We start from the raw sequence: 26,025 nt of genomic DNA on the forward strand, positions 1-26,025 counted from the left end.
TTTCAGGGGGACCCACACCACGCAGCACACTGGCCCCACAGTTTCAGGGGGACCCACACCACGCAGCACGCTGGCCCCACAGTTTCAGGGGGACAGACCAGGACTGGACTCTACTCGGACTAAAACAGTCCAACACCAATGGATGGGAGAGCTCACTTATAGTCAGAGGAAAATAAAACTAAATAATTCCGTACTTGCAATGGTGAATAAAGAAGATTTGTAGACACATGTGTGTTTCTTCTGCTGCGAAGGGAAATATAACACGACAACGGGGCAAGGGAGATGACAAGGCTAAACGGGTAATACTGTCTTAAGGTTGGTGAAACAGCTGAGAAAGTTAGAGAATGAGTGAGAGAATGAGAGAATGAGAAAATGAAAGGAAATAACAGACGAGAGGCTGGCAGGATGAGTTCATGGGAAGGCTGTAGGACACTGAAGGTCAAGAATTGACAAAACAACAAAATGGAATAAAACTAAAAGATAACGTGCAGAGCTTGTGCCTTTGAAAGAAAGAAAGAACGAACGAACGAACGAGGAAATGATTAAAACAATACTACAGTTGATCGCAGTGGTGCCTTTGAAAAAAAGAAAAAAGAAAAGGTACATGAACCGAGCAGGTGACAGTGAAACAACTAGAACAGGGTGGCGGTGCCTTTGAAAGAAAGAAGGAAGAAAAGAATGACGGTGAAACGAGAACAGAGGTGAGGGTAGCGGTGCCTTTGACAAAAAGAAGAGAAGAATGACTGTGAAATGAGTAGAACAACAGGTGGAGGTGCCTTAGAAAGAAAACAGGAAGAAAAGAATGACGGTGAAACAAGTAGGTTCTACAGGTGAGTAGCAGTGCCTTTGAAAGAAAGAAGGAAGAGAAGAATGGCGGTGAAAGGAGGCGAGGTGAGTACCTTTGCCGGAGAGAGCTTGACGGAGGCCGGGTAGCTCTGGACGCTCTGCACGCCGGGCGTCTCCTTGCCGACGACCGGCACGAGTTTTGGCGACCCGTCGAGCTCAGGGGGCGGCGGCGGGAACTCCTGGTCCTCCGGCCGGTATTTCTGTACCGGGAAACAACCAGGCGAAGATGTTAGTGAAGTTGTCACACAGGACTATCTGCATGGAATAACCATGGAAACGTTGAAGCACAGCACAGTTCTTCCGGCTTCTGACATGGCTGACACCGTCCTGCAAACAACCCAAACCTCCAACTGGGGAAAGAAGTATCATCAGGAGTCAGTAATGCCAAACACGGAACTTTGGTTAGCATCATCATCAGTTCCTTTGCATCCTGCCGGACGATCAGTTCAGCGTCGGTGGGCTCGTCTGTGGGCGACGAGTCCAGCTTTACTCTTACAGTGTTTGCCACAAACAGCGCAGATGAAAGCTGTTGTTTGGCATGGTGTGTATCTCTTTTGCCTTCTGGCAAACTCGTTAAGTTCCAAGTCCCGTTCCAGTTTTTCCGCACCTTGGTGGATTTTGTGCCGCCATGCAGAGCGGTCTTGAGCTAAATGCTCCCAGTCCGCCACAATGTTGAAGAGTTTTAGGTCCCGCTTACAGACGTCGACAAAGCGGAGCTTGGGGCGTCCCCTGCCACGTTTGCCATCTGCAAGCTGACCGTACAATACCTGGTGTGGTAGGCGCGAGTGATCCATGGTTAGCAACAAGACCAGTTTCAATGAGACTCTTCAGTCTGAGTTTTTCATCAACACACTTCCCACCAGTGTAACCCTGTAGTGGGAACACACAAAAATGCACCTTCTCACATCTGGCACTGTGAACACGCACACCTTTACATTATCAGTGGGGTTCCCCAGACTTAATCAGTCTATACCCATGATAACTGTAACCCGAGATGATAACTGTAACCCAAGATGATAAATGAAACCCGAGATGACGAATGGTTCCCTACACATGACTTCCTCCTGACCCCAGCGACTGGATCTGATTACAACATTTCCGTCTCCGAGAGGCCGCTGTTGACGGGATCAAATTTCAACAGAATACTGGAGCACTGCTTGGTAAACTCCTGGTGCTATACGCAAAATTACTGCACAAAAAGGAACCAGCTTTCCCGCTGTGTTCTGCACCATTTGCATGTGTAATGATAAATGTTTATTAGGAATCTAATGATGTAATCCGTATCTTTACTATGTCTGTCTGACCTCACGACCTGACTTGACTTCTCATCAATAAACAAAGGTTCAAACAAACATACAAAACAAATTCTAACTGTCAAACCCGAATAGTAGAATTTACAAAGACAAAACTGGAAATAGTGTAAAACTACTACAGTTAATATTCTGGCATTCTGTAGTCCATTTGTATGGAAAGTGAACTTAGGTGTAACCACAACCCCTCTTGCTAAAAAACGTCCGAGCAAAAAGATAACAAATATGTAGTTGCCTAAGGCTCCTTGCACCTCCCACCACCAAACACTTAGACCTAACACTTATATTCCCCCATTAAGTCTTTTCTCCCCACCTAACACTTAGACCTAACACTTATATTCCCCCATTAAGTCTTTTCTCCCCACCTAACACTTAGACATAACACTTATATTCCCCCATTAAGTCTTCTCTCCCCACCAAACACTTAGACATAACACTTATATTCCCCCATTAAGTCTTTTCTCCCCACCTAACACTTAGACATAACACTTATATTCCCCCATTAAGTCTTCTCTCCCCACCAAACACTTAGACATAACACTTATATTCCCCCATGAAGTCTTTTCTCCCCACCTAACACTTAGACATAACACTTATATTCCCCCATTAAGTCTTTTCTCCCCACAAACACTTAGACATAACACTTATATTCCCCCATTAAGCCTTTTCTCCCCAACTGTTTACCAATAAAGGCTGACCCAGAAGCCCCACCGCATCCATCAAACCCACTTCCCCAGTTTCCCCGGGGACGGCAGAACTATTTCCTGCTGAAATTACATGTCAATCAAACCTACATCAGGCCCCCAATGGGGCAGAACAAGCAAACACTACCATACACAGGGCTGCACAGCCATGGTACCATACACAGTACCTGCACACTCGCACAACCATGGTACCATGCACAGGGCTGCACAACCATGGTACCATACACAGGGCTGCACACTCGCACACCCATGGTACCATACACAGGGCTGCACAACCATGGTACCATACACAGGGCTGCACACTCGCACAACCATGGTACCATACACAATACCTGCACACTCGCACACCCATGGTACCATACACAGGGCTGCACACCCATGGTACCATGCACAGGTCTGCACACTCACACACCCATGGTACCATACACAGGGCTGCACACCCATGGTACCATACACAGGGCTGCACACCCATGGTACCATACACAGGGCTGCACAGCATGGCTTTAAATCACCATCTCTTTAAAAGTATCAACACAGTCATCATAACTTTAAATCGTTATTTGTTTTTTAGGAAAAAAATGATAACATCAATTGTTTCAGCACCATAGACAGGAGTAATGAAGCAAGATTTTCCATGTACTGTAATTCTTATGTACACGACATATAAAAACATTTCAGACACAAAAACACCTTGTTACTCTGACTAGTCTGAGGGTCAAACATGTTTTTCACAACAAGCTCAATGTCAGAGCCCCATGACCTTGTCCACAGTCCCAAGGTCGCCCCCCCCCCCCCCCCAGTAGTGCAGAAACTGTGGTTAATAATTAATGCCTGTCTGGTGACCTTCCCTCAGGGACACGGCATGTCACATGACTCTCCACGGCAACAAGGACAAAACCTTCATGCAGTCGCGGTGTAGTGGCTTACAATACCACATATGGACCACTGGGTCAGTGTTAACATATCCTCATATCTTACCTACTTCAATTTCTACTTTTCTAAAAGCCACAAAAGTTGTTGACTAAACGAAACTAAACATGTCATCCTCAAATGTCAAAATTGCTACAGCACTCTCTGATAACCACCCTATGATATCCACTCTCTGATAACCACCCTATGATAAACTTTGATAACCAGAGTCAGATAGATTATAGGTTTTTCCATAATCTTTTTCAAAAAGTTTTCCAAAATAAAAGGCACCAGGAAAGAGATGCTGAGGCAAAAGGCACTGGCGATAGAAATAAGCTGAAACTGAATCTCATCACACCCCCTCTGGGATAATGGTTTCTTCCCTCTTTGAACCTGACCTCTGACCCAACTGGCATCACCATGGCGACTGATGAATGGCGGGAGCGTATGAGGACAAGGTCATCTCCCTGCAGAGTGATGAGCGTTATCTCCGAGCGTTCCAAGGACAGATGGACAAAAAGGACAAACCCCAAAACTGGCCTCACATCAGGCCGCTTATCTGTGAGCAAAACGGATGGACAGCAAAAATGACAACCCCCAATACTAGCCTCACAAAAATACAACCCCCAATACTAGCCTCACAAAAAGAACATACTCCAAAACTAGCATTAAAAAAAAACAACACCGATACTAGCCTCACATAAAGAACATCCCCCAATACTAGCTTCACAAAAACACAACCCCCAATACTAGCCTCACAAAAACACAACCCCCGATACTAGCCTCACATAAACACAACCCCCGATACTAGCCTCAAAAAAACACAACCCCCGAAACTAGCCTCACAAACAAAACAACCCCCGATACTAGCCTCACAAAAACACAACCCCCGATACTAGCCTCACAAAATCACAACCCCAATACTAGCCTCACATAAACACAACCCCCGATACTAGCCTCACAAAAACACAACCCCCGATACTAGCCTCACAAAAACACAACCCCAATACTAGCCTCACAAAAACACAACCCCAATACTAGCCTCACATAAACACAACCCCCGATACTAGCCTCACAAAAACACAACCCCCGATACTAGCCTCACAAAAACACAACCCCCGATACTAGCCTCACAAAAACACAACCCCCGATACTAGCCTCACAAAATCACAACCCCAATACTAGCCTCACATAAACACAACCCCCGATACTAGCCTCACAAAAACACAACCCCCGATACTAGCCTCACAAAAACACAACCCCAATACTAGCCTCACAAAAACACAACCCCAATACTAGCCTCACATAAACACAACCCCCGATACTAGCCTCACAAAAACACAACCCCCGATACTAGCCTCACAAAAACACAACCCCCGATACTAGCCTCACAAAAACACAACCCCCAGTACTAGCCTCACATTAACACAACCCCCAGTATTGGCCTGACGTCTTGTTGCCTGTGTATGCACAAAGCCAGACAGATAGCAGCTTCCTAAGACTGGCACACAAACAGCGAGGACAAAATAGTCATAAGCAGTGACTTCCTTGAGTCACTTTCAGGCAAGACACCCTCCCCTGGAATGTTTTCTCAAACTCAACAGAAGTGTCCTTCTCAGCCAAGGAATCCTCATCACATCTTAAAGAAAGCTGTAAAATCCTCCTGACCTTGAAGATTTCTTCCCAAAGGAAGTTTGTACCTGGCTTGATAATTACACGAAGGAGTGTTCTAAAAACCATAACAGATATGTTTCAGGGGCGGCATACAGATGTGGCTTACAAACAGTAAGTGGCAAAAGGAGTTAAATTGCCATTGGCATCGTCTACGAAAGAAGGCATCTTCTACGAAAGAAGGCATCTTCTAAGAAAAAAGGCGTCTTCTAAGAAAGAAGGCATCTTCTAAGACAGAAGTAAGAAAGCAAGCCAATGATGAAGAAGGCTTTGGATTCAGGGCTAGAAATTCATGTTTGGGAATTTGTGATCCTAACCTGGAAATTTAGGTGCACAAAACATTTTTGGTTGCACAACATCAAGTAAGATGTCAGCAGAACCAGATGACAAACCTTACCGCCTCTCATCAGAGCTTGGATCTGAAATTCTAAAGCTGACTTCAAAACTCCAAACAAGTACTACAACTATCAAATATCACTAAGCTTGGTAACTTTGCATCCGGCTCCCTTCACAAAAATCAAGGTGCATCTACAGTAAAAAATTAGGTGCACAGCTCCAATATTGGGCGCACAAAAGAGCATAATTATGCACCCACTATTAATAGTCCTGGGATTTATGGTGCACAAAACATGCTGAAAGGCATTCAGTGTCTAAACATAGAAACACAAGACCATCACATCCTCCGGCATTGGTTCTGCACCAACTATGATTAACCTGACATTTCACACAAGAACCACAAAAAGGCTTGGAAATAGATGCCAGCCTGGCTTCTGGGGCAGGAGACATTACTCCGCAAAATTTCTCTGGCATAAATGAGAAGTCTTAGGTCTTCAGTAGGAATGAAAGTGCAGCGCTTTTGAGTGTGCAGGGCTCTTAACTGGGCGTATAACACACAACTGCTATATACGCACACCAGTCAGATTTAAAAAAAACTGTTGTATAAGTCATTGTATAGATTGAGATTCAGGATAATCGTAGATTGTACAAGGACAGATTTAAAAAACAGTCAGACGTTTCACTTTCAGACAGCATCTGCTATCTTTCGTCAGTGACTAAGGAAAGTATATGTCATTGTATATTATATAGATACTGCAATGGATTCAGGACAGTCGTAGATGTACAAGGACAGATTAGAATCGGAATCCCTCCTAGAAAAGATGAGGTCAGGCTTCAGGTGAACCAAACTCTACTGACCCTGACCCTGACCCAATCTGTAGTAGCAGAATCACAGATTGTCCAATGACAGATCCCGATTCCAGTCTGTCCTCTGCGATTGTCCTGAATCCCAGTCTCAAACCCTGGAGAAAGTCTCAGCATTCGACGTGACGAGTAGATCTCCTCACCCAGCAGTTCATGATGTTACTGCATCTCATCATAACTGCACAAACCAGTCTTCACAAACCACACAAAATGCTGCATAGGCCGCACATCAAGAACTGCAGCAAACTCTTCCGATTCACTCAACAAGAACTGCGGAAAAACCTCCCTCCGAAAACATTTTGTTCCAGCACAGACATGGACGCAACAACAAACCCGCCCGGCAGTTTGCTGGGAGTCAGCAGAGGAGGAATCATGTTTCACTAATGACATCAGGATCGGGGCGAGCCGCATCAGGCCCCGATTACAGGCGATGTCAACCCCCCGCTGGGAAATAACACGGGACGCAGCGACGAGCAAACTTAATCAGGACTGCTCCCAGCAGCCACCTGTCCCAGCAGCCACCTGTCCCAGCAGCCACCTGTCCCTGGAACCTGTCCCAGCAGCCACCTGTCCTGTCCCAGCAGCCACCTGTCCTGTCCCAGCAGCCACCTGTCCTGTCCCAGCAGCCACCTGTCCCTGGAACCTGTCCCAGCAGCCACATGTCCTGTCCCAGCAGCCACCTGTCCCAGCAGCCACCTGTCCCTGGATCCTGTCCCAGCAGCCACCTGTCCTGTCCCAGCAGCCACCTGTCCTGTCCCAGCAGCCACCTGTCCCAGCAGCCACCTGTCCTGTCCCAGCAGCCACCTGTCCTGTCCCAGCAGCCACCTGTCCTATCCCAGCAGCCACCTGTCCTGTCCCAGCAGCAACACACAAATAACAAGTGGCTCCCCTGTACCAGCTTCCTCCTCCAACCGAGCTCGTTACTGCAGATTGCCTAACGAAGCTCCATTCATTAAGCCTCCTGATCAGCTTACGCTGAGAAGCACATTTCATCACAGTGGGACTTCCGACTGCCTATGCCAGTGGAATACTGATGCAGCCGGAATGCTGCCAGCACATGTACAGTATCACATGCATGTGTCTCGCTAAGGTCACGCCAAGCTAGTTTCTCTGGATTCTGGAACTGGAAAATCACCATGAACACAGGGCATCAGGGGAGAGTCTGTCCCGTAGTGCACAGGAACCCAACCCTCCAATATATAATGCTAAATTACTGTAAAATCACCATGAAAACAGAGTCTGAGGGCAAAGTCTGTGCCCTGGGACAGTTTCAGCCGTGATTTGTCAGGTTCAAGCTTTACTTCAGAGGTCAGATGTATCTCCATAACTAAGTTTAACTATAACTTATCAACTATAACCAAGCCTGAGGCGAAAATCTGTACCTTGGCACACACACAGTTTCGGGGACCGTGGCTACATGTACATCAGTTCTGTTTGGGGATCCCGGCTACATGTACCTCCGTTCTGAGTGTCCGGTTCGATCTTACGTCAGCTCTGCCCTTCACAGACAGCCCTCTGCTGTAAAACAACTCCGCTTCTATTACTGTGATTAGCTTTACCCAGGAAAGGGGCGCAGCTGTCATCGCCCCACTCACAGCGTCACAGCGATTGGTGCGATCGCGGTACGCTGTGATTGGTGCGACCACGGTGCGCTGTGATTGGTGCGACCGCGGTGCGCTGTGATTGGTGCGACCGCGGTGCGCTGTGATTGGTGCGACCGCGGTGCGCTGTGATTGGTGCGATCGCGGTGCGCTGTGATTGGTGCGACCGCGGTGCGCTGCGATTGGTGCGATCGCGGTGCGCTGTGATTGGTGCGATCGCGGTGCGCTGTGATTGGTGCGACCGCGGTGCGCTGTGAGTCGTTGCCGTGAGTACAGGACAGGAAACAGGACGGCTCCTACACCAGGATGCTGCGCTTCATAACAACTGGTGGTGGAAAACACAACAAACAAGCAACTGTAATATGGCATCCCTCCAGCCATCCGACCTCACCCTTGATTAAGCCATGCTGGCTACCTCACATCACAATGAACCAGCAGGAAAACCCCCGATGCTGAAGAGTAGGTCGCCTGAAACCCAGCTGAAAGCTTCTGACTGGAGTACTGCCGCTATAAATAGCCGATATGCGAGTAAAAGTGAAACATGTTTAAGAGGAAAGGACCTGATAAGTACCATGTAGGACAAGATGTGCTGGAGGTTGAACTTTGTTTTCTCTCAGAGTCTGCCAAACTGGACACTGACTGCTACAGACTGAACTCTTCATGCTTATAGGTCAATGGGAAGAATCCAAGGCACCAAAAAAAGGGACCAATGTTGGCTGCTATGCAAAGGTGACCACTAATACAGTACAGTAGTAAGACATCAGACAGATGGAGCGTACGCTGTCTTCTGTATCCGTAGAGCCTCGGGCGCTCCACGTAACCCCGCCGCTTATCAAGTCCTCCCGTCGTTTTCTCCGCTCAGACCGTTGGAAGTGGCGACTATTTCGATCAAGCGGGACTCAAACGCGCGGCGGAATTTGCCCCGAAGCAGTCGGCACGACTGACAGCTGATCAGCGACTGCTATTCTCAAAGAGACAAAGCTTCTTGTGCCAACAATTCTGTAACCTGTCTGTGGTTAATCCTACTTCCATCCCCCTAACCTCCCATGGAACCAGTACCCCGTACTCATCCCCCTAACCTCCCATGGAACCAGTACCCCGTACTGACGTGTACATCTGTGGTTAATCCAACTTCCATCCCCCTAACCTCCCATGGAACCTAGGCCTGTACCCTGTACTCATCCCCCTAACCTCCCATGGACCCTGTACCCCGTACAGACGTGTACAAACTTCATCCCAATTGGCTTCCTTGGTTCTATCATTATAAACAAGCTGATTAACAAATAACTCTAACAAATTAGACTGCAACATGTCCCTATCCCTATATATAACTAGCATGCCCATTTAATAATATCACAACATCTCCCTATATACCCATCCGAAACACACAAAGTTTAATTGCATCCTATGTCCACTAAGTGACACGTGTTGCAGGCCAGATGAAGCACATTCTGTGGTTTCCCGCAAGGCAAAAGAGACATGAAGTAGTCAGGGTGAGACTGTATTTAGTGGTTAGGAATTGAAAATGGACTGAGATTCTACATTTGAACTTCTCCCCTTTTTTACAATCTAAGATCCTAGAAGAAAACAGACAAAAGGTTCTGATGTGTTGATCTGTGTTACTAACCTTCCTGGGCCCCTTCTCTCCCTGCCAGCCCCCCTCCCCCCCCCCTTCAGGCCTCCCCAGAATTAGATCCTGCCTTTATAGCGGGGACGGCTTCAAATTCAATTCAATCCTGAAGCCCCATTTAATTTCTGAGCTTGACCTCTGCCTGCCGGTCCATAGCTCAGGCAGTGCCACTCCGACATCCACAACAACACAACGTCCCGCGGCCGGCGATCAGCCACGGGACGAGTTTCGCTAACGATGTCGTCATTAACTCACCACTCCAAATATGGAGAATGGGGGGGGGGGCAGGACATACACGTGTAAAGGAAATAGAGAACTGTGACAGAGAGAGATGGTCAACTTTATTGATTATGAATTATCAGCTCTGTCTATCGAACTAATGAAGTAGAACATGAGAGATAGTGGACTGCGCTATCAGCTCTGCGTGACGTCCTACGATACAACTGATCTCCGTGGGACACCTTCAAGTGCAACTCACTACTCCAGATCTAGAGGACATGGGGAGGTAGGTAAGGGGGAGGAGAAGAGAGAGAGAGGTTTGTTGTCAGCCCTGTCTCACTAGTACGAGACAATCTGAGGGATGTACATACTTAGTAAACTTACTTACATAATGATGTACATATGGGTTATTATATATGGGTTATCATCTATGGGTTATTATTTGTGGGCTATCATATACGGGTTATTATCTATGGGTTATTATCTATGGGTTATTATTTAAGGGTTATTAACCAGGTGAGCCTGAATGTCACCGACTCCCAGCCCAGCTTATATCACCGACACTGAAGGTTGATGGAACAACACAGGTCGGCTCTACAGCCAACATTTTACACATCATCGCCTTCCATGGCTTCTTATGAACCTACGATGTTCAACATTTACATGTACATGTTCATACAGCCTGCCATCGACATCAATGCCACTTCATAACATAACACGGACAACATCATCACCGTCCAAAGCTTACAACAACCTCTGATGTTCAACATCTACATACACCCTGCCATCGGCACCACTGCCACTTCATAACATCGTAACCTGGACATTACTAATCTGTCTTTTATCTTCTGATCCTCACCATTTCAAGTCTCTTCCCTTCAAAACATCCCCTAAGCTCCTCTCTAGCACTTTGATGTTCTGCAGCCCATGCTTTTAACAGCTGAACAACTGCACTTAGGGGATTAAACCCTGTGTATGATCTAACGTCTGTCTCCTGGATAATCATTTCAACATTGTTTCATCCCAAACTTCACCCTTTTTCTGAGCTTTGATGACATCCTATACTTAATTGTCTCATGTTCCGAACCGTGATATCACAAACACAGCCTCAAACCTGCACTTTAGCAGCTCATAGTGATGAAACTCCTGTCTGGTGTCCCGCCACTTTACAATCTCTCACCTTCCAAACATCATCCCCTTTTCAGGACTTTCATCATTTCACAGCTGAAGTTTTTCACATCCCAAACCAAGGGTCAATATCACAACTGGAGCCCCATAGATTACAGCTTGGGAAACAGGCACAATGATCAAGATAATCAAAAATAATAAAACTGACACCATAAAAAGCTGTTATTTCTGCCATCTTTTCGTAGCCGACACATCGTCAGTGTTTCGCTCAGACCCACGTGTCCTATAAGTGTTTATAATCAGGTCAACGGTTGCCGCCGGTTACCACAAAACTGCTCTGTTAGCTGCTCCTATTGATCCGTTACTTCATCTCATTACCATGGCGATGCCGCCTGTAATCTGACACTCTGTTCCGCCAGCTGTCTGCGGATATCAGCTTACAGATCATCACAACAGGACAGGGAAAATCTTAACAAGTGATATAACAAAAGTTTTATTACATTTCATCATAAATATTAGGTTATTATTATTGGGTTTTATTATATTCATCACTAATATAATAAACAAAACCCTGTAGTAACATTATCATCATCATGCCGGTGTTATCACTCCAAATATAATAAACAAAACCCTGTAGTAACATTATCATCATCATGCTGGTGTTATCACTCCAAACATAATAAACAAAACCCTGTAGTAACATTATCATCATCATGCCGGTGTTATCACTCCAAACATAATAAACAAAACCCTGTAGTAACATTATCATCATCATGCCGGTGTTATCACTCCAAATATAATAAACAAAACCCTGTAGTAACATTATCATCATCATGCCGGTGTTATCACTCCAAATATAATACACAAAACCCTGTAGTAACATTATCATCATCATGCCACTCCAAAGGAAGAACTCTTGACTTCATTCTTAGCAGTCTGACTGATAGTCTAGTTACTGTTACAGTTCCTTTAAAGTCAAAATGCTTCCCTCGCTTTTCCATGTTGCAGTTTTAAAACCTATTTCAGTTTGCACACTTGAAGGCATCTTGTATCTGTTCAGTCGCCAGGGCTAGCCTCTGCATTTTGTTTTGGCATTGTTTTTAATGCATTTTCACCGAATTTGCGTCATTGGAGATTGCGAAAAAGTTATCACAACTTTTTTATTCTTTTTATTTTTCAGAAACACCATTTATTAAGCTTTCTCAGCATATATGCCCTGACCCCAGGAAAACTCGGTTTTTCCAAGCAGGTTCGATCAAAAAAGTTGTAAAGAATGATAATTTTAGGGTCCATAATTTACATTTTACTATGGTTTCTACCCAAAATAAAGGGACAACAGACAATACCGATAAATACATTGAAAAGCGGCAGAAAACCGCTTTTCACCGATATGATTAAATTTTCTGTCCTACTCTTCTTGGCGGAATTGTAGCCCGTCGACCTGAGGGTGTCGGCCTACATACGCAATCGAAAAAAACTCTGATCCGAGGCCTTCTTGTCCGACCCACTATTGTTTTCCCCTTGCTGCAGTTCCCCCCCTTAATTACCCCCCCCCCCCCCGAGACCCATTTGTCATGTGCAGGATTTGAAAGTGAAATGAGCCCCCCTGGAACACGCCTGGTTCAGTCCCAAATAAACACTGTCCACAAGAGAACCCACACGCAACACCTCTCTCATGCTCTATATACATAGATAATATCATTTAGATCTATATATAATTTCTATAATCATAAGGGCAGTTGGGGGTCTAATTATCTATTGACATTTCTGTTTTCTTGTGCCACAATATAACCCACATCCCTCAATAGTCCCTGTTCAGAGCGTGTAAATTATACTATATGATAATATATGGCCCATATACTAGTAATATTTGGACTAAAGATATTTTACTAAAATTTGTACACGTATCCCAAAATATAGCCCATTAATAACCTCATGCTAACCTTTTCATCCACAATCTCCCCTACAAGTTCATTGTACTTTACATTATGCTTTATGCTAGTATTATGATTATTGTTTCTTACGACCTGGACAAAAGTAATTTGAAATTGGCCTGTTTCAAACTTTCAGATGATATCATTCTAAACCTTGCCTGGACAATTCCTGTTTCCGAGACGACGAATATCAGGAAACAGTATCTAATAATGACATCATGAGACCCGTCCATGCAGAACGACCTTGCTATAACACCAGGCCATCCAAACACAATCCACCCAATCCATCAGGGGACCCTCTAGGGACCAATGACTCACTCATTATGCACCCATTTCAAACACAAATCAACAAAAGCATGGAAATTTTTATTTCTATGCCATATTTTATATGCACCACCCTCTAAACTCTGTTTGTCCATCTGTCTGTGTTTCTTTTTGTATATAAAATGTCAGTTTGTTTCTGAACCCTGGAAGATCAGCCCCAGTTTCATAATAAATGATACAACCCCACACACGGGCACTGTACAAGCAGAAAACCATTCGCATGATTCGAAGTACACAACAAAAAGTAGCAGTTGGATTGGAAGCTTAAGTGTTGCTGGAGTTTTCACTCATGTCAAAAATATGTTGATACCTCTAAATAATACATTGCAGTATGATTCGTTATTACATGGATATTTGAGAGTTATGTCTCATATGTAATGTAAATTTAAATGACTAAGCACATTTGTTGGTTTAGTGTGGTATCTGAATTTAGGAAGAATGTACAATATTTATACATGTGTCCTTTCACTCACCTTTTCTGTTATTAGGTTTAGATAACACTAAATTATACACACATGTAACAATGAATGTACACACAACGTGCTCAAACCCTCCCCACTTTTAGTAGCTCTTCTGAACTGACAGAGGAAAACTCTCAAATAATTTTTGAACAGCCCCCCTTGCCCTGACCCCCTCCCCTGAGCCAGACAAACAGGACCTACCCCCAACCCCCTAGAGTTAGGGTCCAGTTAGACACAAAGACTTCAGTAAACAGTGCTTCTATACATTACCAGACCTGTACAAGCTTACTACAAGCTTACACATAACAGAAAAAAATCCTCTTCAGTCTCCAACTGTTTCCATTCAGTGTTTGTGAAAACAGAAATTTGGACTGAGGTTGCCTGATGGCAGCACTGGTCCCAGCACAAGTGTCAACTCCTTTGTAATTCTAATTGCAGGTTCCAATTCTTACATGTATCAGATTCAACACTGTTTTTATTCCATGTTTGAACCCTCCCGTGAACAGAAGTTGTGACTGAGCTCAGCTGTAGCGACAGTGCCCCCCCCCCCCCCGAGAATGCTGGTGTCCCTCCCCTGTAGTGTCGGTGCCCCTCCCCTGGAGAAAAGTTGTCCCTCCTGTGTAATCATCCTCCCTCCCGTTAGATTAGATGTCCCCACTCCAGCTGGGAGCCTCGCTGACAACCGGCAACAAATTCCCCTCCTATAAGCCTCGTAAATCAACACCTGGGCCTGATGTATGTAACATACACATCACAACACACACGTCCAACTCAACATGCACTGATATACATAACATACACATCACAACACACACGTCCAACTCAACATGTACTGATATACATAACATACACATCACAACAAACACACCTGAACATTTATATCACAAACCTGAACATTTAGATCACAAAGCTGAACATTTAGATCACAAAGCTGAACATTTAGATCACAAACCTGAACATTTAGATCACAAACCTGAACATTTATATCACAACACACAAACCTGAACATTTAGATCACAAACCTGAACATTTATATCACAACACACAAACCTGAACATTTAGATCACAAACCTGAACATTTAGATCACACACCTGAACATCTATATCACAAACCTGAACATTTATATCACAACACACAAACCTGAACATTTAGATCACAAACCTGAACATTTATATCACAACACACCTGAACATTTATATCACAAACCTGAACATTTATATCACAAACCTGAACATTTATATCACAACACACCTGAACATTTATATCACAAACCTGAACATTTATATCACAACACACCTGAACATTTATATCACAAACCTGAACATCTATATCACAACACATAAACCTGAACATTTATATCACAACACACAAGTCCGTTCTCAACACATAATGATATAGATAACATATATAACACAAAAGCCTGAAGAAACAACCAGTGCCTGGTACGTTTCTACATGTGGGTATTTTGATCCTGCACTTCCCCCTGTACACAGTATCGTCAGTCAGGGCCTGGTGTTACTGGTGATCACTCCACCACCATGAATTAGCAATGAAGCTGTCGTGATGATTATTATTATCACTCACACGATAATCCTACTATCAGTAGAACACACACAACACAGTATAACAGCTACAGACACACTTCAGAACAACGAAACATTTATATTATGACTTTATTGTGATTTTCACTTGTATGTTTGATATGTGCTACAATACAAACCATGAATCCACATCAGACTCTACTGCCTGTATAACACATGTAGACACTGGCTACAGAGTCACTGTTCAGACCTTCAGGGACTTTGTCTTTAAGTCTCTAGTTTCCTTATAGTATAATATAATTATCTCTCTGTCAGGAATTGGCAATGACCTTGTTATCATGACCATCACCCCCCCACCCGTGCCTTCCCACATGTACGCCCGGCACAGCTTCTGTGTAATTAGTACACGTGTCTGGTGGAGGGACCCTATGTTAACATTGTGTCCTGTAAGATGAGTAATTGCTGACCTATAGACATTTTGTATTAGTATTTTAATCTTGCACCTGTGTAGGATGATTTCAGATGTAAATATTTAGCTTTCCAACATGTTGATTGATTGTGCCTGTATTCCCACTTCACTGGAACAAACACCAGCTCACAACATGAGGGAGTACACACTACACACCCCTCGTTTCAATTTGTAAGGGCACGAATTTGCCACAAACTTATCATTACTACAGTTGCCAACACATTATTTACCTTTCCAACCCCATCCCTGCAACAGGACAGACAGACCGACCAACCCCAGCTACTAACATTGGGGAGTGAACATTGTGCACCCCTAGTCTACTAACATTGTACACCCCTAGTCTACTAACATTGTACACCCCTAGTTTTCATCATCTTTGCAATCAGCCCTTGGCAGGAATCAGCAGCAAACTTATCATTGATATCATTATTGTTGGTAACACCTCCATTTACATCTGTGTACACCTTCACTCTACCCCCCCCCCACTGCTAGACACACAGAGGAGCTCATAACATTCCACCATGATGAATGTAGGAATAAAACCAGCCCACAGACTCCACTGCGGGAGGCTGGAGACGGGTGGTACCCAGTCTGGATTCCTCCACATCCCCAGCATCCCTGCCCTGCATACTAACCACCCATCCATCCATCTATCCATCCATACACCCACCCTCCCCCCTCACACACTTCCCTCGTACCAGCACCCATCATCCCAGCATCATCATTAGCAGGAGGAGGAGTTGGTGCTGATGGAGAGGCTGGAGGAGAGGGCAGCTTCAGAAGAGGAAGCTGAAGGGAAACCAAGATGGCTGCCGTGAGAGGGCCTCTCCCCCAGCTCGGGATGAATGAGTGTGATATAAACACAGACACTAAACCCTCCGCACACATCAGCAGCTATGGACAGGTTTTACTGAGGGGTTCACAGATGGGGATGAGGAAAGTTGTTTTCTTGTCTTGTAAGGAGGGAGGAGGGAGCCATCACTGCTCGGCAACAACATCCCATGAATATGCCATCAGGAAAACCCTGCATCCATCACATATCAGCCCCCCTACGTATGCCGTCGTACGGCCCGGTGGGTTATACACGTACCTTTTTCTTCATGAGGCAGTGACATTCCATGCGACATACACAATCCATAGGCTGCTAGGTCCTGGGTCCATCCAACCTACACACCAATCGGGCAGGGCTGGGCCCCGAGCAGGCTCCCATGAATGAGGAAGATGAGCGTTCCGCCCGCAATCCCAACGTTCCCCAGTCTCTCCCGGCGTGTGTAAGACGATACAGGCATATCCTATATCATGGTGTCGGAAGGTGGTGTGCTACAGTCCCGCTGTACGTAACTCGAGCAGAGGAGGAACAACGCTCCGCTTATAAATAACCCGGCTCACGTTCGGGACGGCCTGGCATTTTCCTGCACCAGATAAATACGGACGTCAATGCTTTGCAGGTGCCCGCGCATTCCAAACGCACCGTCTCCGGGCAGCCACGCCCGGTAACCAATCCCCTCGGCGGCCCGCCTGACTCAGAGGAGAGGGGACATTTCCATGCGAATGTTAATGCGGGCTGGGAGTGTGGTTTATTCGGGGATGGCACACAGTGGTTATTATGGGGGGAATCAACATAATTTCCATTACAGACTGGTGAGAAGCTCTTCCATCACGGCAGCCGGCAGCTGAGGGGCGGAATACTGATGACCCGCCGGGCCGGCAGGCTCTAATAAACAGGGCCGGGCAGGCTGTAATAGTCTGCCTGTTCCCAGGTGCATGTAATAGTCTGCCTGTTCCCAGCCGGGCAGGTACATGTAATAGTCTGCCTGTTTCCCAGCCGGGCAGGTACATGTAATAGTCTGCCTGTTCCCAGGTACATGTAATAGTCTGCCTGTTCCCAGGTACATGTAATAGTCTGCCTGTTCCCAGGTACATGTAATAGTCTGCCTGTTCCCAGGTACATGTAATAGTCTGCCTGTTCCCAGGTACATGTAATAGTCTGCCTGTTCCCAGATACATGTAATAGTCTGCCTGTTCCTAGGCCTGTTCCGGGCAGGCCGTAATAGTCTACCTGTTTCCCGTGTGGCGGAGCAAGTGTGGAAATGCACACTACATTAAACCCAGTCCCAGGGGGAGGGGGTCTGTCCCGGGGGAGGGGGTCTGTCCCAGGGTGAGGGGGTCCCCACGCGATCCACCGGCTCACCCAACCCGACAGTTACCCGCCGTAAGCCCCGGATCACGCACCAAACAGCCTCGAATATTCAAATCCCCCGTAGATGGGCCATGACGTCATCGGGCCGGCGGGCCCCTGGCCACGTGGCCCGTTACGCCGACTCTGAGGCCCGCTACGACACTACGTGTTATTCTGTCTTAATTTGTCACAATGTGCAAAACAGATGCAACAGCTAACACCTGAACAATGTGCAAAACAGATGTAACAGCTAACACCTGAACAATGTGCAAAACAGATGCAACAGCTAACACCTGAACAATGTGCAAAACAGATGCAACAGCTAACGCCTGAACAAGTTGCTAAACGTTTCATCCACAGACTGAAGGCGGTGTGTGGTTATTTTGAGCCCTGGGCGAGGATGTATTTTGCGGGGCTGAGCTGAGATAGGATCATCTGTGTGCTCATTACGGGCCGTCAGAATCTGCCGGCTACTTTTCTTCTCCCTTTCACCGAGTCCCGGCAGTCTGTCAGCAGCGGCGCAGCATAATGAAAATTACTTCCTCTGAGGCTCAGGAGTTAATCTACTCTGCAAGTCGTTTATCATTCAGTATTACAGTTAACCCTCGTTCCACCGAGGACAGGTGTAACCTCGATCCACCCAGCAGTTAACCCTCCTTCCACCGAGGACAGCAGTTAACCCTCCTTCCACTGAGGACAGGTGTACAGCAGTTAACCCTCGTTCCACCAAGGACAGCAGTTAACCTTAGCTTCGTTCCACCGAGGACAGGTGTATCAGTTAACCTTCGTTCCACCGAGGACAGCAGTTAACCTTCGTTCCACCGAGGACAGCAGTTAACCCTCATTCCACCGAGGACAGCAGTTAACCTACATTCCACCGAGGACAGCAGTTAACCTTCATTTCACCGAGGACAACAGTTAACCCTCATTCTACCGAGGACAGCAGTTAACCTTCGTTCCACCGAGGACAGCAGTTAACCCTCATTCTACCGAGGACAGCAGTTAACCTTTGTTCCACCGAGGACAGGTAAGGAACACAGAGATATACAGAAATGTTTGTAACTTGGTATAACTTACTGTGACAGTTTTGAGAGAGTAATTAAATGGTGTCCTCTACAGAAGTTTTACATTAAAGCTGAAAACCGAGGACATAATTTGGTCTGTCCTGAAATTTGAATCACAGAAAAGTCCAACAATCCTGACTCAGTAATCGAGATGCTGATGACTCCAAGCTTGCCTGAAAAGGGGACGACGTCATTTCCACTCTAATCTCTCTTTCCTTTCTCATATCTGATTACTCCCAGGATTCCGCAATCTGATATCCCCTCATGGAAATGCAGTCCCTCGGGAACAATATTCCTCATGGAAATGCAGTCCCTACTGAAAAATATTCCCATGTTAAAAACTCAAGCTATATTCCCTCACTGATGAGTCACAATTCCAGAGTCAAATATTTCCTAGTGGAAAACTCATTCCCTGCAGAAAACCAGTCCTACATTGATTAAAAAAAGAGCAGTCACAAAATAATGATTGACAGGTCTGTGGAGCATCAGATGTGACATGGTCAGGTGACCCGTTTCCCTGGAGACCAGGGGTGATTGACAGGTCTGTGGAACATCAGACTCAGAGGTGACGTGGTCAGGTGACCCGTTTCCCTGGAGACCACACATTCATCAGGAACGGTTCTCTCACATTTTCCTATACTAGTTTTTGAATATTGCATCCTCCATGGCTGCCCCTCGGAACTTACATCTGAAGTAACAATTTCTGTACAAAAGCTGGAGTCAGCAGAAACTTTCCACGGCCAAATTCTCCTTTAACCCTCCGCCTGCTAAGGCAGCTGTTTGGCACCAGACTTGTGTTGGTTTGGGGTTAGGCAGCAGGGAGAAGGTTAATCCAGAACAACATCTCAGCAACATGGCAGATGCCGGTCGAATGGCTCATAAGGAAGTGAAAACCATCGCTGAAGTGCTTCTGTGGCCTTAAGACACTCAAGACGCTTCCCACAAGACTTCCAGGTCCTCTCAGGGAGTCTTAACAGCCCTGCCTCCGCCCGAGGTGCGGGGAATTGTCGCCATTAGCGGCGATGTTCGGGCGATCGTGCACTCCAGGGGAGGTGATGGATGTAAGGAATCACAGCCACACCGCGAGTACTACAGCATAAGTGGCATCAAATGGCTGCGACATCAATGCTACATTAGAAAACAGTTTGGCTTTGCTAGCAGACACGAGATCGAGAGGTCACGGGTTCCATTCCTAGCATCCCTGGCTAGACATTCTGTCCTCAGGAAAGGCACCCCAGGTGTAAAAATTGGCACCTGCCTTTGGATTGGAAGGTGCACAGCTCCACTTTTAGGTACACAAAAGTGCATGAATTACTTAATCTGCACCCAGTATTCTCAGCACTTAATCTGCACCCAGTATTCTCAGCACTTACTGTGGAGATAAACATTACTGCTACATTAATTTTGCATATTGTCCTTGAGGCTGGCTGAAGCCTATAAATAACAATTCCAAGTCCATTCCTACAGTGGCCTGTCATACACTTACTATGCAAAGGGAGGAATCCCCCTTCCACACCCTCCCCCTGCTGAAACCCCCTTCCACACCCTCCCCCTGCTGAAACCCCCTTCCACACCCTCCCCCTGCTGAAACACCCTATCACACCCTCCCCCCGCTGAAACACCCTTCCACACAGTCCCCCCGCTGAAACACCCTTCCACACCCTCCCCCCGCTGAAACCCCCTTCCACACCCTCCCCCTGCTGAAACACCCTATCACACCCTCCCCCCGCTGAAACACCCTTCCACACCCTCCCCCCGCTGAAACCCCCTTCCACACCCTCCCCCTGCTGAAACACCCTATCCCACCCTCCCCCTGCTGAAACACCCTTCCACACCCTCCCCCCGCTGAAACCCCCTTCCACACCCTCCCCCTGCTGAAACCCCCTTCCACACCCTCCCCCTGCTTGATTGCTCCGCTCCCCTGCAATGCTCCCCTTTCCCCAAGAAAACCCCTGATTCATTCTGGTACAAACAGATCAGCTGTTTAACATCCACGGGCAGGACAGGACCATAATTACCTGCATCATGTCAGCATCATGGTTAATATTTAATGTGGAAATCTCCGGGGAGCCACGGCAAACTCTGGTCCCGCCACACGCGCCAGACTCCGGGCTATAATCATCATTATCAGCCTTATAAAGTCATTATCGCTGATACACAACTAACACAGACACGGGTCTATTATCATCATTATCAGCCTGATGACGTCATTATCACTGATAAACAACTAACAATAACACAGACATGGGTCTATTATCATCATTATCGGCCTGATCAAGACTTAGTCATTATCCCTGATACACAACTAACACAGACACAGTCAGGGGACCCACAGCAGTGTAATCCAGTACTGGATACAAGCGCTGTAGTGTTGTATGTACATTTGTTGTACTAATTTGTGCTGAGGGAAAAATAAAGCGGGCCAACTTTGAAGCATGCTGCTTGAGGCGGAGCGAAACACTTCTTGAACAGTTGACGGTGCGGAGAGGCTCACGTGTCCAGCCAAGCTAACCTGGTCAAACCAACTCTTCTATCTGCAATACCTTTGCACAAGTACATAAAAACTACTATCTTACTCATAACACACTTACCTTGAGAAAAACAAACCATACCAACAAGAACTGTCATGTAAAAGTCATCAGCCATGTACCTAATATACACATCCTTATGGTGAAACTTGTGCACTGGTGACCCCTAGTGATCAAGTTTGGTACTGCAGTACAGACATCCCATCAGTGAGAAGTATTGAACAAAAGTGATTGTGTAGCCTGTAGGTACAGCAGGAATAAAAGTAGCTGTCAGGAGTAAAAACTAGTTAAGCTGTTTCAATGTTGCTGAACTGCAGTTCTTCTGTGTGTGAGCATGTATAATTATAAAGGTGGCTGTGTTCGTGGGCATGTATAATTATAAAGGTGGCTGTGTTTGTGTGTGAGTAGAAATAAGTGGTGCCAGTGTGTGTGTGTGTGTAGAAATGTATAATTATAAAGGTGGCTGTGTTTGTGTGTGTGTATAATTATAAAGGTGGCTGTGTTTGTGTGTGAGTAGAAATAAGTGGTGCCAGTGTGTGTGTGTGTGTATAATTATAGAGGTGGCTGTGTTTGTGTGTGAGTAGAAATAAGTGGTGCCAGTGTTTGTGTGTGAGTAGAAATGAGAGTCCAGTTAGCACTGCCCCCCAGACCGTGTGTAGAAATGAGTGTGTAGAAATGAGTGTGTAGAAATGAGTGTGTAGAAATGAGTGTGTAGAAATGAGTGTGTAGAAATGAGTGTGTAGAAATGAGTGTGTAGAAATGAGTGTGTAGAAATGAGTGTGTAGAAATGAGTGTGTAGAAATGAGTGTGTAGAAATGAGTGTGTAGAAATGAGTGTGTAGAAATGAGTGTGTAGAAATGAGTGTGTAGAAATGAGTGTGTAGAAATGAGTGTGCAGTTAGCACTGCCCCCCAGACCGTACCTGAACCGGTGCGGAAGAGGCCACCGGCGCGGCGATGACCGGCTTTTCCATGTCGAACTGCAGCGGGGGCGGCTTCTTAACCGGCGGGGGCGCCATGGCAACGGGCTGGCGCGCCACGGCAACGGGCGGAGCCGTGGCCGCCACATCTGCAACTTGGACGGTCTGAACGGGCTGGAGCGGCTGGTAGTGCTGGGGGGGCACCGGGCGGGGCGGGGCGGCCTTCTGCCTGGCCAGCTGGGGGCAGGAGGGTCCGCAGGGGGGACACCAGAGGGGCAACATGGGGGTTCAGGTGTGCAGAAGGTGAACAGGGTACAAGATAACAAAGATGTGCATAAGGGTAAAAGAAACAAAATGGAGAAAAGAACAAGAAATTGCACAGAAATTTGTCGGCATGAAAAGAAATAAGGAGAAACGATAAGGAAGTAAAGAAGGAGGTGTTTACCTCTTGGTTCTGTTTGTCTTGTAAGGCTAAGGCTCTTAGAATTTCCTTCAAGGAGAACAAAGAAAAGGGGATCTTACAAGACAAAACCTCAGGAAATCTGGTGTAAACCACATACTTAAACGTATCTCACAGCTAATAGTAACAGCTAATAGTAACAAAGGCAAATCTTAGTCCTTTAAACTAAAAGTCTGTAAATTTGTTAATCAGTTTTTCGTAAATTTAATGTTTTCAAATAATACATTACGTTTTGCTGTACTGGAAAATACCAAAATTACATCATCCACAGAATTAGCAATTCTTCATGTTGATAAAATCGAGGGAAGAGTGATAGAGTGAGTGAGTGAGTGAGTGAGTGAGTGAGTGAGTGAGTGAGTGAGTAAGTGAGTGAGAATGAGCACGACAGACGACAGTTTTCAGCAGGAGTTTATTAGACAGCTGGTGTGAGATGTCGGTGCATTCTATTATAACAGTCAGTGTTTTAGGCCTTCTAGCAGCTGCACTGGACATGTACAAACTAAACAGTAACTAGACTGGCCGTCATTTGCTTTAAGAGCAAATTCAGGATGTTTCGCCCATACTCCTCATGCAAGAAGTGGGCTGTCCCAAAATAACTCCTGGGCAAATCCAAGTTTCTGCATAATTTATGCAAATGAGGTCCTCAGGAGCATAAGTTATGTCCAGGTGCTTTCACCTTTCCTACATGTACCTACATGTTCAAGATGACATCCGCAGCTTTTACAGTAAGGGGAATACAACATCATGCATAAATTATGCAAGTGAGGTCCTCATTAGCATATGTCATGGCCAGGCGTGTGCACCTTTCCTTAAGCTACCTACATCTCAAATATGACATCTGCAGCTTGTACGGTAAGGGAAATACAAGTTTCTGCAGAAATTATGCAAATGAGGTCCTCATTAGCATAATTTTTGGCCAGGTGCATTCACCTGTCCTAATGGTACCTACATCTTAAGGATGACATCTGCAGCTTTTCCGGTAAGGGAATTACAAGTTTACGCATAAATCATGCAAATGAGGTCCTCATTAGCATAATTTATGGCCAGGTGCATTCACCTTTCCTAATGGTGCCTACATCTTAAAGATGACATCCGCAGCTGTCATGGTAAGGGAAATACAAGTTTATCCATGCATTATGCAAATGTGGTCCTCATTAGCATAAGTAATTGTCAGGTGTAGTCACCTTTCCTATAGGTACCTACATCTCAAATATAACATCCGTACCATGTAACATAAGGTACATATAACTTTCTGTAATACCATTAGTAGAGGTACCCCCTGACATCTGCTTGGTTTTAAGTCCCAGACAAGGGAAGTGTAGGGGGGCTTATGTTACAGTATGACCTAGTTCTTCCTGGCCCCGACAGAAAATAACCAAAAATTGCATCAAAAAATTGCAAAATAAATCATTTTGAAGTAGTGTATGCCAAAAAATATAATGGGGTCCTTTGGGTAAATATCCAATGCACAACTAAACCAAATTTCAGGTCCTCACGTTTCAACACCACGGCACTGGAGGCCATTATGTGCGACTTTTGTCTGAAAATGACCAAAAAAACTCCATAAAATCATTTTAAAAACTTATATCAAAAAAATTTAAAAAGGGTCTAGGGGTATACACGTACTCTACCTGCATACCAAATTTCAGCTAATTTGGTCGACGGACGACCGAGAAGAAGCGATTTGAAGATTTGACAGGAGAAGAAGAAGGAGAAGAAGAAGAAGAAACCTGACAAAAACAATATGTTTCGTTGGCGAAACATAAAAAAAAACCAACAAATGACAACTTTTCTTAACACATTTGCTCAAGGCCAAGAGACCACTTCTCTAACTATAAGCTCTGGTTACTGAAACAGTGTCTTCTCCGGAGTCAGAAACAGTGTGTCTTCTCCGGAGTCAGAAACAGTGTGTCTTCTCCGGAGTCAGAAACAGTGTCTTCTCCGGAGTCAGAAACAGTGTGTCTTCTCCGGAGTCAGAAACAGTGTGTCTTCTCCGGAGTCAGAAACAGTGTCTTCTCCGGAGTCAGAAACAGTGTGTCTTCTCCGGAGTCAGAAACAGTGTGTCTTCTCCGGAGTCAGAAACAGTGTGTCTTCTCCGGAGTCAGAAACAGTGTGTCTTCTCCGGAGTCAGAAACAGTGTGTCTTCTCCGGAGTCAGAAACAGTGTCTTCTCCGGAGTCAGAAACAGTGTGTCTTCTCCGGAGTCAGAAACAGTGTGTCTTCTCTGGAGTCAGAAACAGCGTGCCGGAGACGACACTGCTAGTTGTGAAACCATAGTACATGTATACATCATTAACATGTTAGCCTATAGCCAGGCCAGTCTGGCCGACTGTTGGTACATGTTAGCCTATAGCCAGGCCAGTCTGGCCAACTGTTGGTACATGTTAGCCTATAGCCTGGCCAGTCTGGCCAACTGTGGGTACATGTTAGCCTATAGCCTGGCCAGTCTGGCCAACTGTTGGTACATGTTAGCCTATAGCCAGGCCAGTCTGGCCGACTGTGGGTACATGTAAGCCTATAGCCAGGCCAGTCTGGCCGACTGTGGGTACATGTTAGCCTATAGCCAGGCCAGTCTGGCCAACTGTGGGTACATGTTAGCCTATAGCCTGGCCAGTCTGGCCAACTGTGGGTACATGTTAGCCTATAGCCAGGCCAGTCTGGCCAACTGTTGGTACATGTTAGCCTATAGCCTGGCTCCATCCATCTTGGGCAACCAGACATCTGTGAGAAATGGGTTGAAAAGTCTCACAGGATTAGAAGAAGACATCACTACAACTGGCCTTCACACAGCTAAGGTGTTACATCAACGCAGTAAGGATTGTTACAAACACAAGTACCAACGCAGGTTAGGGGGGTCTTACCTTGGTAGGCTTGTAGGAGTTTAGGGGGGGTCTTACCTCGGTAGGCTTGTAGGAGTTTAGGGGGGTCT

At 45.8% G+C, this 26,025-nt stretch overlaps 1 protein-coding gene across 12 annotated transcripts in view; it reads right to left on the reverse strand.

The window, feature by feature from the left end:
* LOC136422405 (disks large homolog 1-like) overlaps positions 1-26,025 on the reverse strand; it is an 86,404-nt gene that overhangs the window by 36,665 nt on the left and 23,714 nt on the right. For 7 of the 12 annotated variants that reach the window (XM_066410157.1, XM_066410162.1, XM_066410159.1 and 4 more), the window contains 3 exons: positions 23,083-23,127; positions 22,641-22,874; positions 900-1,046 (listed from right to left, as the gene is read on the reverse strand). The exons of 1 other annotated variant lie outside the window; for it this stretch is intronic. In XM_066410157.1, coding sequence (XP_066266254.1) covers positions 900-1,046; positions 22,641-22,874; positions 23,083-23,127 — 426 coding nt within the window. Of the gene's footprint in view, positions 1-899; positions 1,047-17,038; positions 17,380-22,640; positions 22,875-23,082; positions 23,128-25,993; positions 26,001-26,025 lie in introns of those variants that run through there. 4 more of the 12 variants (XM_066410167.1, XM_066410163.1, XM_066410169.1 and 1 more) reach the window with 4 other exon arrangements.

The sequence above is a fragment of the Branchiostoma lanceolatum genome, chromosome 17, assembly GCF_035083965.1.
Source record: "Branchiostoma lanceolatum isolate klBraLanc5 chromosome 17, klBraLanc5.hap2, whole genome shotgun sequence".
Lineage (NCBI taxonomy): Eukaryota > Metazoa > Chordata > Leptocardii > Amphioxiformes > Branchiostomatidae > Branchiostoma > Branchiostoma lanceolatum.